This window comes from Protopterus annectens, chromosome 3.part0 (genome assembly GCF_019279795.1).
Source record: "Protopterus annectens isolate FY-2018-M chromosome 3.part0, PAN1.0, whole genome shotgun sequence".
Lineage (NCBI taxonomy): Eukaryota > Metazoa > Chordata > Ceratodontiformes > Protopteridae > Protopterus > Protopterus annectens.
This window is the reverse complement of record NC_056731.1, coordinates 785,505,356-785,519,801: the sequence shown is the minus strand read 5'-3', so window position 1 is coordinate 785,519,801 and position 14,446 is coordinate 785,505,356. Positions and strand designations below refer to the sequence as shown.

At 40.2% G+C, this 14,446-nt stretch overlaps 1 protein-coding gene across 2 annotated transcripts in view; it reads left to right on the top strand.

Moving 5' to 3' along the window:
• Positions 1-14,446, top strand: part of LOC122796555 (palmitoyltransferase ZDHHC11-like) — a 1,296,289-nt gene that overhangs the window by 456,084 nt on the left and 825,759 nt on the right. For both annotated transcript variants that reach the window (XM_044065129.1, XM_044065131.1), the window contains exon 2: positions 13,125-13,346. In XM_044065129.1, the coding sequence (XP_043921064.1) occupies positions 13,125-13,346 (222 nt within the window). The remainder of the gene's footprint in view (positions 1-13,124; positions 13,347-14,446) is intronic.

Genomic DNA, 14,446 nt, shown 5'->3' with positions numbered 1-14,446 from the left:
CAGTATCAGGAGTATTAGGGTCTGGGGTGGGGGTGTCTGGTTTGCTGGGGTTGAGGAGGTTAGAGATACTTTTCCAGAATTTCTGAGGATTTGTTTTGTTATTGTTTTGGAGTATGGAGAAGTAATTTTGTCGATCAGAGATTATGAGTTTTTTTACTTTATTTCTAAGTGTTTTGTATTCATTATGGTTGAGGGTGGTCCTATTTTTCTGGAAGTGTGTCCAGGCTTTATCTCTATGCCGGATTATTGCTAGTGTGTTATTGGTAAGCCATGGGGCAGTTTTAATTTTTACTCTCTTTGTCCTTAAGGGAGCATGAAAGTCTAGAACTTTTAAGAATGTTGAGTTGAAGTGGGCAACTGCATTATCTAGAGACAATGTTTTTAGAGAGTCCCAGTTTATTGCTTTTAGGGAATTAGAACAGGTTGATGGATTAAAGTTTTTTTGATTCCATATAGTAATAAAATTATGGGTGCGGTGTAGGAGTAACGGGAGACGATGAGTGAAAGTGGTCACTAAGAGGATCTGGAAGAGTACCACTGTTGGAGAAATAGTGGGGATGAGAGACTAGAATCCAGTCTAGAATACTGCCACTAGACAGGTTTTTTGATGGGCGTGTTATAGAGTTGATTAGCTGTGAAAAATTGTAGAGGATGATGTTAAGTGGGTTTGTAGGAGACTGAATGGAGGCCCAATTAATATTCATGTCTCCTAAGATTATTGTTTCATTGCTAATGTTGTTGGATAGCCAGGAGAGGATGTCTTCGAGTGTAGAAATATTGTCCCCTGGGGGGATGTAGAGGGAAGCTATACATATGTGCTTGTGTTTGTTGACTTGAAGTAGTGTTAGGAGTAGTTCAGCATTGTTAAATTGAGGAGTAGGTTTGTTATAAGGAGTAACAGACAATGAGGATGAGTCTAGGAGAGCTACTCCACCCCCTTTTTTGTGGGACCTGTCTTTTCTAATGATAGAATAGTTTGGAGGAATTATTTCAGAATCTTTTATATGGGATTTTAACTTTGTTTCTGAGATGGATAGGATGTCAGGTTTATTATGTATGAGCCAGGCGTGGAGGTTTGGGATTTTGTTGACTATACTTTGGGAGTTGAAGGAAGTAAGTAGTATGGACTTGTCTGTATTAGTTGAGATGGGGGGGGGGGCATGGGTTAGGATGGATATCACCTGATAATCGACAGGTAACCAGATATAGGATTAGATTAGAGAGGTAATTGGACAGTATAGTGAATAGATTAGGTTCTGTTATGATTATGGAATATTTACTAGTTACTATGGGTGTAGAATGTTTGTGAAAGGTGATCAGTTTATATGGGAAAAATAGAAGGTTTTTTATGGGAAATAGGTGAGGAGAAATTGGGATGTGTGAGTTTGAGGGAGAAGTAAGATGGTTAGTTACATGGAAGGGTTGTGAGTGGTACGACTTAATGGGCTGGGTGAGGTAGTAAAGATAGGATAAATTAAGAAGAAGAGGTAGTAAAAGGGAGATGAGTGAGGGTTTAGGTAGCATGTTGAAATGGGGCTACTTACAAGAAAGACTTATGTGTAGAGGAGCTGGTAAGTTCTTAAATAGTGGAGAGAGAGTGGAGAGTTGTGTAAGGATGGGTATTGAAGTAATAATGGAAGATAATTGTCTAGGTGGGATAGTTTAGAAGAGGTGAGTGAGGGTAAATGTGGGCGGGAAATGGGAAATAGGTGTTCCCAGGTAGCAGGAGACTGATAGGTGTGGAATGGTAGTGGGTGTGGTTATGGGGTAATAAAGGTAGAGGTGTTGGGGGCGGGCGGAATTTGGGGGCAGGGTAGGGGAGCGGAGTGAGCCTGCATGGCAAGCGGAGTGGGAAGAACCAAGGAGGGCAGGAGAGGATTGAGAACTTATCAGTGGAGTGTTGATTGCTTAAGGATAAGTGGAGGGAACCTGGAATTAGTAGGTTAGAGTGGACTATAATGTTTAAGGAGAGAGAGAGAGAGAAAAAGAAAAGTTAAAAGCATAGAGATGGTACAAGAAGTAAGTGAATTGAAGTCAAAGGTAGTGGGGGGAGGATGTCACCTAGCGGACAAATTCTGAAGTGCACCTAGGCCACCAGGACAGTCCCTGGACTAGATTGGACTGACGAGAGAAAGGAGCAAGAGTGGAACAGGGAATTAGATGAGGGGGAAGAAGAGAGATGCAAAAATAAGAAAGGTTTAGGCTGCTGGCTTTCCTGGCAGGGAGCGTACTTAAACACCTAGCAGGGCATACAACTATAGTAGTTCAAGGCTTAACAGCAAATTCACATACTTCCTTGGAGTCTTCTATGAAAGCTTGGTTCAATTTCCAAGAGGGGATGAGGCAGCAGAGTTTGTTATAGTTGGCTGGGCAATTGGCTGAGCTTGTGGTAAAATTAGGTAACCACCCAGGCGTAGTCACAGGGGATAATTCAGGGCAAAAAGTTCCTTGGAGTCTTCTATGAAAGCTTGGCTCAATTTCCAAGAGGGGATGAGGCAGCAGAGTTTGTTATAGTTGGCTGGAGAATTGGCTGAGCTTGTGGTAAAATTAGGTATCCACCCGGGCGTAGTCACAGGGGATAATTCAGGGCAAAAAGTGTAGGTGAACACGCTCTGCCAAGGGCACACAGCAGAGAGGAAAGGACCACAATGAGTCAGAGCAAGAGAATATGGGAGGCGTACAATAATAGAGAGATGGTAAAAAAAAGTTTAAGAATAGAAGCTTAAAGTAGGTTAACAGTACGTATACTGATACAGAACCACATTAGTACAGTATGTGTGTGTGTATATATATATATATATATATATATATATATATATATATATATATATATAAATATATATATAATATACATAGACGTAGAGCAAGTTACCATAACATAGCACTACTCTAAGCACAATATGAAACCATCACTTGTTAAGCATTCATGAGATTAACCAGTATATCAAAAATAGTTTATATATATATATATATATATATATATATATATATATATATATATATACAGTATTATATACTTGTTAAAGGGCACTGGCTCAATATACATAAAGCTTATCTTATCTGAATGAAATTGGTATGAATGCACAACACTGCAAAGGTCTATTCATTGTCTCCACAGTGTTAGAACAAATAGAAATGCAATAACGTAGGCTGTATACTTGTACTGTGAGAGAAGTTGGTGATTGAATGAAGGAGGTGAGAATGGTGACCCTTCCACCCTCCTGTAGGGGAGGTTGCAAATCTTGCTACTTTATTATAACAAGCTTCAAACTTGTTAGAGTAGTTTGAAAAACCAAAAACCAGTGACCCAATAAAAAGCAAAAGAACTTTATTCACTCTCTTGACATCTCGGCTAAAATGACTTCAGGGAGAATACACATCAAATAAAACAATCAGTATATATACAGGTGGAGAAGGTGGATGAGTTTAAGTACTTGGGATCAACAGTTCAGAGTAATGGTGAGTGTGGAAGAAAGGTGAAGAAGAGAGTACAGGCAGGATGGAGTGGGTGGAGAAGAGTGTCAGGAGTGATTTGTGACAGACTAGTACCAGTAAGAGTGAAAGGGAAGGTCTACAAGAGGGTAGTGAGACCAGCTATTTTATATGGGTTGGAGACAGTGGCATTGATAAAAAGGCAGGAGTCAGAACTTGACGTGGTAGAGTTGAAGATGTTAAGATTTGCAGTGGTGTGACGAGGATGGACAGGATTTGGAATAAGTATATTAGAGGGTCAGCCCAGGTTGGAAGGTTTGGAGACAAAGCCAGAGAGGCAAGATTACATTGGTTTGGACATTTGCTGAGGGAGGGATGCAGAGTATATTGGGAAAAAGATGAAGCTGCCAGGTAACAGGAAAAGAGGGAGGCCTAAGATAAGGTTTATGGATATGGTGAGGGAGGACATGCAGGTGGTTGGTGTGACAGATGTAGAGGACAGGAAAAAATGGAAACAGTTGATCTGCTGTGGTGACCCCTAACGGGAGCAGCCGAAAGAAGTAGCAGTATATATACTCCATCCAATTAATCAATAAAAATACCAATTAAACATCACATTTTCATTAAAGGAAGAATATCCAGTTAAGCTCAGAATTCATACCTTTTGGTATTAAGGTTTTTTTTTTGTTTGTTTATTGTTGTGTATTGTTAGAGTAGTTTGTAGGTTACTACATTTAGCTGAGGCATAAAGGAGGGTTGTCTTGAGGTTGTGGTTTTCCTGGCTGTTTATAAAGTAGGGTTTGGATGTATTGAGCAGTCCTGTTTTTTTTTTTTTTTTTTGTGCTGGCCTTTTATGTGTGCAAGTCAACTTTGAGGCTGTTATCAATGATGATGCCTAGAAGCTTTGTATTTTGTTACTTTATCTATGCTGATGTGATTGTGAAGGAGATTTTCAAGGATGAGAAATGTTTGGGTGTAAAAAGCATAAGTTTGCTTCTCTTAGGATTTAAGAGTAAGTTTGAATTGTCTAGCCATGTTTCTGTAGTGGAAAAGTTGGATGGGTGATGATTTGAAGTTCTTAGGGACTTGGTGCAGCTCAAATTATGGTAGTCATCTGTACATTGCACAATGGATGCATGTTTGGTGTCTGTATGTAGGTTGTTGATGAAAATGTTGAAGAGCAGTGGTCCAAGAACTGCGCCTTGGGGGACTCCTAGAGGTACAATTTGATCAGATAAGAAAGAGTTTTGCCATTTTTAAAGCTAGCTGCTGATCTTAAAGGTAGCTGTGGAAGTGTGAAAGTGATAGGTGGGATAGACCTAGGGAGAAAATTTCGATGTCCTTCCATATGCAGTATTCTTCACCTAAAGGATTTCCTGCCAGTTGATAGCCCAGTGTCTGGCCAGTATAACAAAGCCCTGCTCAAGATGTAGGGCATAAAGGTAATGTACAGACGCAATCAACTCAGATCTTCTTTGCCACCAGTTTGAATGCCATTATCATACATCTGTCTGAACAACCTTCTGCTGTGCTGGTTATCAAGTTCTTTTTTTTTCAGATAAGTTCCTTGCTGGGGTTTCTTCTCTTCTTTTCTGCTAATGTTTGGTATTGTGTTCATGTCATCCAGAAAGGAAAAGTGTCAGTGTAGGAGGCAGATTCCGTATAAAGACCATCAATACCATTGTCTTTTTTTTTTTTTTTTTTGTCTGGGTGTTTTCCACGATGACCCACCATATTGTCCTCTTTTCTCCTTGTTTGTATATCTTGAGAAGCAATAAATTAAGCTGTTGGCTCTGGGTGTTGTGGTGGAATCCTGCTGTCCCAAGGGCCAGATATCTGCCAAGACAAAGGCCAACAAAGCTAAGCCCAATCTGGTTGCTGTCCATCCTCCCCTAGATGTGTCTCTGCAGGCTAGTGAAAGCCCTGAAGACTGCCCAGAGTTTGCTTCAGATTCCTGTGCCGAGACCCCGATGGAGGCCAGCATGGATCCAAGTTCTTGCATGTTCTCTGAGGCTTTTCCCACATCTGCACTTGATGTTGAGGAGGAACCTGGGGACTGAGGGGGATTTCTCAGATTTTAGTGAGTGAGGAAATTCCTACCACCATTATTGAGGCATGTCAATGGTTTTACCCTCTGAGGGTTTCCTAGGTGGATGTCCTGCATAAAAAGAAACAGAAAACTAAGCATATTTTCCCTGTTAAGTATCGCCAGTGTGAATAGCAGGATTTCACTTGTGGTTTATTTAAGGATTTTATGGCCTTGAAGCATCCTCAAGAGGTGTCTGTTCTTGCCCCCCTCCCCTTTGGTCCTCCAATCCTGTCAAGAGGCCTAGGGAATTGGATTCATCAAATGAGTATTTGGATTCTGGAGCAGGATCCCTGGCTTATTCTTCCCAAATTCCTTCCCCCTGGACTACAGTTTGGAGGAAGAAGATTTTTGGGGTCCAGATTCCCCCTTGGAAGAGTTGTCCTTTGAGGATACTATTGCATGCACAATAGACTATTTCAGATGGAACTGTTCCATTAGATGGAGTCTCCTAAACCTTCAGCTGTCCCTCCTGTTTTGGCTGCCCTGTTGGATACCTATTTTACTTCTCTAGCCCCTGTCAGCCTCCTGGTCCTAATAAACCTGATAGGTTCTATAAGGTTTCTGAGGACCACACATTTGTTTGAGTGCCTTTCTACTGATCCTTCTGTAATACCAGTTTCTTTGGTCAAGTCACATATGTTGTTGCCATCTACTAAGCTCCTTCCCTCTGATAAGGACAGTCAAGCTATGAAAAGATTGGGCAAGAAAGTTTATACTGCTGTCCCCTTGTCCTTTAGGGCCATTAACTATCAGACTTGTATGACCAGGTATGGTTTTACACTCCTTTCCCAAGTTTCTAAGGTGGTATCTGACCTTCCTAATTCTGAAGGTAAGGCCTCTGCCCTTTCCTTGTTTGTTTCACTTCTCAAGTTGCCTGCCACTCAATAAAATGCAGCTGTGATGCAGCTTATGCTTCTTCTAGAGCTGCTGCTTTGGTTCAGTGATGAGGCATTTTTCTTGGGTATGTCTTTAAGCCTTATCTAAAGATGTCAAGGCCAAACTGTTGGATGCTCCTCTGGATAACACAAGTCTTTTTAGGACTACTGCTGCTGCTGACCTATTTAAATGTCTCCAGGATAAGGATAAGACTTTGCAGGAACTTATGAATATTTTTGTTTCCCCTATTCCTTAGTTTCACAGGAACTATCCTTCCAAGACTGATTTTGTCTGTAGACAGACTTACCACTTCCTAAGTTTAAGAAGGGTTCTAGAAATGTTCCTCCTGCTAAGTTTACTCACACTCCTTCCTCTCAGAAACCTTCGTTTTGGGATAAACCTGGTACTGTTTGACATTTTACCTTCCTTTTTCCTCAGCCAGGTCCCCATGACTTTTTCCCTCTCCATGTTTCTTCCTAATTGTCATCAGATCACCTCAGATTCTTTGGTTCTGTCAGTTATCAGCCAGCGATATTTCATGGCTTGTAAACATTGCTTCCTCCCTTTTCAGGCAGTCCTCAACCTCTTTGAGAACAGATTTCACATTTCCCAGAGGCTGTGCAATCTTTTTTGGATCAGGGAACCATTCAGCCCATTCCCCTACCCAGGTGAGGAAAGGGTTTTTACTCAAGGATGCATACCTTCACATCCCCATTCATCCAGTATTTAGGAAATGTTTGTATTTCTTTGTTTCTTTCTTGCATTTTCAGTTCTCTGCTTCATCCTTTGGACTTTCTACTGCCCTAGTGGTATTCAACAAATTGCTTTTTGCAGGCTTTGAGGCATTTATATTTTTCCCTGTTTAGTAAACTATCTGCTTATTCAAACTCCTTCTCAGAACGGTTTGATACAGGCTCTCCAGTTCAACACTTGCCTTGTACACAGTCTGGGGTTCACCATAAACCTCCAGAAATCAGTTCTGATAGCTTCCCAGGATCACATTTTCCTCAGATGCAGGCTTTGGATCCTTCTTATGCTGTTTTTTTTCCTGCCCACAAGGTTCTGTCCCTGATGATCTTTTTCTAGTCTTTTCTTCCTCTGTTACAGCCAGGGAATTTCTTTGAGTTCTAGAACTCATGTCCTGCACCATTCCTATGTTCCCTTTTTCCAGGCTCCATATGAGCAAATTTCAGTGGTACCTCAAATTGGTGTGACTCTCGCATTGCCACCCCTTGGAGTTTCCTGTCTCAAGATCAAGCTTCAAAGGTGGAATAAGTAACACTCTCACAATCTAGGTCTTCCTTTTCAACCTCCAGTTCTTGGTTAGGAACTTTTCATGGATGCCTCAGACATGGGGTGGGGGTACCTTTTGTGGACCCCCCTAAAGGTCTCTCTGGCCTCCTCGTCAGAGGTTGGATCATATCAGTATAAAAGATATGAGGGCTCAGCAAGCATTTCTTTCCATCTTTTATTCCAGGACCCTCAAACTCTTCACTGACAACACCAGACTGATGTGGTATATCAACAAGCAAGGGGGGGCATGAGGGCCTATCTCCTTTGCAGATTGTTTTTTCAGGTTTGGGATCTTGCTACGCAGTATCAAGTTTACATTCCTTCAGAGCACAGTCTTGTGGCAGACTCTTTGAGGAGGTTCAGAACACAAGCTCACGGATGGATACTTCACAGAAATGTGTTCCTGGACATTGTCCATCAGTGGAGTATTCCTTAGAGTAGAGGCAAAACGATCTACTTGAGCAGACAACTTCCTCTATTCTCTTCCAGAGTCCCAAGTCCTCTGATGTGGAAAATGGACACCCTGTCTTTTCCATGGAAGGGGATGTTTCTCTATGCCCCCCCCTCCTCCATTACCGTGAGTTTTGCAGAAGATCAGGCAGAACTTCCCCAAAATCTTGTTGGTGACTCACTTGTGCCCCTGACAGCATTGGTTCCCCCTTCTTTCTCACTTGGCCACGGGCAATTACCATACCTCACTGGGTAGATCTCACACAAGAGAAAGGGATCTCTTGTCAATTCCCACCTGTCCACTCTTCAGCTGACACTGTGGGTGATAGCATTTTGATCTGATTTAGGCACCTCTTTTCTGAAGATGTGCTTTGGGTTTTGCAGAAGACCAGGAAACCCACTACCAGAAAATCCTATATGTCCAAATAGAAAAGATTTTCTGTCTGGTACCTCTTTTGCCATTTGGATCCCTTTCTGTGGAGGTGTATTTGTTTCTCTCTTGTTTGTGTGATCCACTCTATGCTGGGTTGGCATATTTTTCAGTTTAAGTTGGCAATCTCTGCTTGTCCGCCCTTTACTCCTCCTTTGGCCTCTAGGTTTGAGGTCAAAATTCCTTAAAACAGCCTTCATATCAGTCCCCCGAGGAAGCCTGTTCCACCTTCTTGGAGATGTCGTAGGTGTAGGTAGGAGGTGTCTTCTCAGTTTTGTGTTTGAAAAATTAACCTAGGCTCATTTTAAGTCTACTTTAGCTTCCCTACAGATTTGTACTTGGAAGTCTGTTCTTTTGGCTCTTTCTTCTGTCAAGAGTGTCTGAACTTCAGGCTGTCATGGCTATTCCTCCTTTTTTAGTTTTTCATAGAAACAGGTTGTCCGTTCGTACTAATCCTTTTTTTTATGCCTAAGGTGGTTAATGAATTATCCCTTAATCACTTTATTCATGTTCATTCCATTTTTCTTCTCCTCAGTCTGCTAGTGAGAAGATTCTTCTCACCTTGGATTTGCATAGACAGTTCAGATATTATTTAAATGAAACTAAAGTTATTCACAAACTTGAGCAGCTTTTTGTTTCCTGTCATGCCAAGATTTTGGGTTTGGCTGCTTTCTAGCAAGCCATCTCCTCTTGGTTTTCTGAAACCATTTCTTTTTGTTATTCTTTTTAAGGAAAATGTCTTTCCTCATTGGTAAAGGCACATTGTACTAGGGCGGTTGCTGCATCTGGTGGATACCAATTCTGTCCTTGAGGCTACTACTTGGTCATCTTTATAGACTTTCACTAAACATTATAAGTTGGATGTTATTTCCAGGGCCAGGGCTGGCTTTGCCAGAGATATCCTGCATGGGTTTGCAGAGGGCTGTTCTTTCCTTTCCTCCTCCCTGGCTTCCTCTTAAGCTTTGGTACTTTCCCTTAGGTGAAGAATACTGCAGCAGTGATATGGAAGGATATAGTACAGTTGTGTAAAATCTTACCATAACAGTAAATGTCGTCCTCTTCACTGTTGTAGTATTCAGTCCACTCCCTCCTTCCCCTTCTGTTATGCTCTTGCCCTGTGTTCTTGGTTGCCCTCCTGGCAGAGGGGGCCATTCTCTCTTCTTCCTTTCTCCTTCTGGATGAACATATTCTTGTTTTGTCCCTGAGAGTATTCTTTTCCTCCTGGGGCTTTTTCAGTTATGAGTATCTGCCTCCTTACGTTACCTTTATACCCTACATTGTGCACAGGGAGCATATATGTTTGTGTCTTACAATGCCTATAAGGGCTGAAAGCTTTGGTATACTGTCCGGACGTTGGGCTAACCTTGGCAAGAGATCCCTTTGGTAAAGAATACTGCAACAGTGAAGCAGAGGACATCAACTATTATGGTAAGATTTTACACAACTGTACTTTCTTTATATCTGCTCTGTAGATGCCATGTAGAGCACTTTGTAGGGAGGCCATAGTGTGCGGCATAGGACCAAGAATGCATGGTTAGTAGATGAAAGTGGGCCTGGTGAGTACAGTAGCATTGCTTCCTTGAGATCAAAACTGATATGTTGCTTCACTGTGTAACGCTTTATGGATAAAGGAAAGTAACAGTAGATTGTTTTTTATCAAGAACAACTGTCTTGTAGAGTTTTTCTGGAGAGAGAACGATGAAACTGGAGATTTTGTTGGACAATATCTATAGGTCTTTGAGTTTTGTTTTGTGTTTTTTTTTTCCAGAAGGAGTAAGTAAGGAGGGGCAATGTATATTTTACTTGATGTTGCAGAATATTTTTGCCTATGGAGTTTCTTCCCTCAGATGTAAAGAAGTTAGAAGTTTTGTAGCATCCAAATTCTGTGGTACTGATTTTTAGTTTTCACATTTGAGGTGTGTAATAGTACATTTAAACTTAGGCCTAGAGTGAGACTCTGGTAGTTAAAGTATGAGATACGTTCTATGAGTTGGCTGTTGTAAGATGGGTAGATGGTAGGAGGAGGTAGTTTCTTTAGGCTGTAGGGAGCGACAAAAATACATTGCTTTTGTTATGTTTGGGATTTAGTTTAAGTTTCTTGTTATACAGCCATTGTTGCAAGGTGTGGACAATTAGTCAGAGCTTGTGTATTATTGTGTTATGGCTGGGAGCTGATTAAAAAAAATAAATGAATAAAAAACAAGGCTAGCTTATAGAATAAGGTTGGATAGTTTGAATTCTGTGCAAGGAGAATGAATATGCTGAATGGGAAGGGTACTAAGAGTGAACCTTGGGGAATACCTGCAAAATGCATACACGTGTGTGTGTGTGTGTGTGTGTGTGTGTGTGTGTGTGTGTGTGTGTGTGTGTATATATATATATATATATATATATATATATATATGTTTATATTTGTGAGTGATAGGATGCTGTTAGATTTGACACTGAAAGTTATATTTAAATGTTGACATTCAAACCTCCCTGAACCTATTTTCTTAACTGTTCTGGTTTTGCATAGATTTTGAGTGGAAATCAGATACAAAACAATATGTAGGTATGATTCTTCAGGTGGAAGTATTAAATTGTGCAATCAGTCGTGCAGTGTTTCACTTGCTAAGTCTGCATAAGTGAAAATGGATATTTAACATTTGCATGCACTTTGTATCCTACTCAAGAGTTTAAGGGCTTAATAAAGTTTGAATGGATTGTGTTTCGGTATATAGACAGCCACTGTACCTATTCATTTTCTATCGTTATAGTGGATACTCTTCAAATAACATTTATCAAAGATGCAAACATTTTTTTCATTTTCAGATATAAGATGCAGGGTTCCTTTGTTTTTCATTCACAGTACTTTCCATGGTTTGAGATAGATAGTTGGCACATGCATTTAGACTGAGTAAAATTTCACTTTTGTCGAAAGAGTATAAAGTGATGAGCTGTGACCAGCTGGACTACTGTCCTGAAGAGTATTATAGAAGGAGTGATGTTTACTTCAAGTTCCACGATCACGGTGGCAAATTGTATGACATAATTTGTTTAATTTCTTAAACCTTACTATATGTTAATGAGTGGAAAAAAAACAGTGAAAGATGATATTTTGGGGAAAGGCTTTGCTGTTTGCCTTCTCCCAGCACACTTGTGTTTTTGTTTTCACTCAGAAGTCGTCATATAGTTGCCCCTAGAGACTACTGGCAGGTAAATGTCACAGTGCTCAAAGATTTGACGTTTGAAGTATTCTTCAGAAGTGCTGATCCTTTAAGCTATAGCTTGCTACTTCATACAGTAAACACAGATGCTGCTGTCAGTTTTTATTTATGTAATTTATTTATGTATTTGGGTACGCTGTCTTCCCTTGTCTTGGCCCCCAGCACAATCATTTTGTCTTTGTCTCTATACCAGGCAACAGCTGATTATGGTGTGGTATGCATGAGTGTTTTTTTTTTTTTTGTTAATATATGGCCTAATCCCAATCTTAGCTGATTTGCATACCTTCCTACCTATAAGAGAAGGTCTTATTCATGCACTTTTGCGCTCCCAGTTTTGTGAGACAAAGGCTACTGCACAGACGTGTTGTGGTAGATCAAGCACATGTCCCCCAGCCCTTACTTCACAGCATGCTGTACACATCTGTCCTCCAGCAGATGTCAGTATATCTGTCAAACATACTGCCTCCTTACCATGATGGGCTAGGCAGTGCTGGCAGTTTGCTCTCAAACCTCCTGCAAGTCCTGTAGCATCTGTACCACTAATCAGTGCTGGATTATGTGGGACACAGTCAGTGGCATCATCCTTCTACACACTATGTAGCTGTCGGTCTGTTTCAGCCTATGCTGTACATGTCATTCTGTAGATACAGTCACATCCAGAGACAAATTATAGGCCAAGTGTAGCACAAGGGAGTCAGAGATTCAGACATATATTTTTGTATTATAATGTTAGTGCCATCATTTAGACTGGAGTATTGCTTTCATAGAGTAACAAGAAAAGTGTGGATTCTTAGGCAAGCTTGTCATATTCTAATCAGTAATTGTACTTTGGTAGTATGAATGTAATTTTTATTTATTTCTGCTAGCTTTCAGATAGAGATGTATTGGCAATCACATCTACCAGTTGAAAATTGGTAAAATATAGAGAGAGAGTTCTCTTTAAATACATTTTCTGTTTCATTTCTTTACAAAGTATAATGACAGTAAGAAGCCAAATTTGTTTAAAAAATAAAAATAAAAACACCCTGCTCTGCAGATTGCATTCTTGGTGTTAGGGATGAATTTTTTTAAAATGTTGTGATAACATTCCTTCAGTTCATATAATTCAGTTCTTGGCTACCGATAAGGTACCATATTTTTGTAACTGAATGACTGTCTTGTTATTTTGCTATAGTAAGTGCTAGAGAGGTCACAGAGTGCCAGGCCGAAGAGCAGGTAGCTGGTTTTAGAATGGATGCTTGATTGTGTCTGGTCTGTTGTAAAGCTGCAGATATAAAATCAGTTAAGTGTAGTTCAGAATGTGTTGGACACTGAGTATAATCTTGTTTTCTACATTTTCTTACAGATGAACTGCTATGACAGGAGGTTAAGGCGAACAGGTCCAGCACATGGATCAAGCAAACATGACCTTATCAGTGCTCCACAGCATTCCCGAGTGAATGGTTGGTCGTTACCGCTACATGTTTTCCAGCTTATTGCATGGTTACTTTATACGTACTTTGCCATTGTAGGCTTTGGTATCTATATACCTCTGCTGCCTTATGGATGGAAGTATGCTGCCTATGTTGTATCCTTTTCTTACTTTAGAACCGATGTGTATTTTGCAACTTTTAGCATTTTGGTCTTAGAACTCTGGATTCTTAAGCTGAAGTCGATAAAAGCATACGAAAGGCACATGATAAATCTTACACTATCATATTAAGGGCCTTAGAAAACAGTGATGCAGATTGTGATTTATGTAACAGTAATGCCTTTCAGCTGTCCATAATTTCAAAGGATGTCCAGATTTTGCTTCATATTTTGGTCTGTTATTCATAAAATGTGTGATTTTTCTAGCTAGTCATTGAGAACTGAAATCACTTAATGACAAACATTTGAGTTTCAGATTTCATATCCTTCAGAAAATGTATGCTAATACAAAGCCTGCTATTCTATCAACTTCTAAGACCATAAGAGAAATATTCAAACTCTATCCCTGATTTTGTGTCCCCCCATTATTTTTGTCTTTATCCAGAATTCACGCTCTAAGAGGCTCAGAGGTATGATGGTGCTATAAAATGAAGTTGCTAAGTCTCTGACTACTTAAGGAACAAATAATGGCATGTACTATATGCAATGGCCATCAGTCGGTGAATTGTGTTTTAAGGGATAATTATATTTGGTTGACCCATCATGTTTTTTGTGAGCACTAGTTAAATACAAAAAGGTTTTGTTTTCAGGACCATCTTCCAGAAAGGTTTATAAAATGGTAAGCTGGTCTGCAGTAGGACTGCTTGTCTCTGTGTAACAAACTGTAGCTGTTTTAGTGGGACCTGTTTTTGGAAGATGCGCTTGTTGGATAAGAGCACTGATGCTTAGCAGGACCATGACATTTTGTAGAGGTTGCTCCTGTTGATGAAATTATGTTCAGATGGGCACAAATACCTATCCAGCAGATTCATATAATTTTGAGAAGTATTTTTTATTGCATAAATTTAAGTATATTGTATAATTTGCTGTCAGCCACGTAACATTATTGCATAATCCATTTAATCTAACTTGTATATAACATCTCATTTTCCAGCAATCTACTTCTATCACTGGTTAACCCCCAGCCCCCTATGTGCATCCTTTTAGTGCTAAACTATCTTTTCCGTCCTACTCCCAGTGATCTGACAGATATATTTT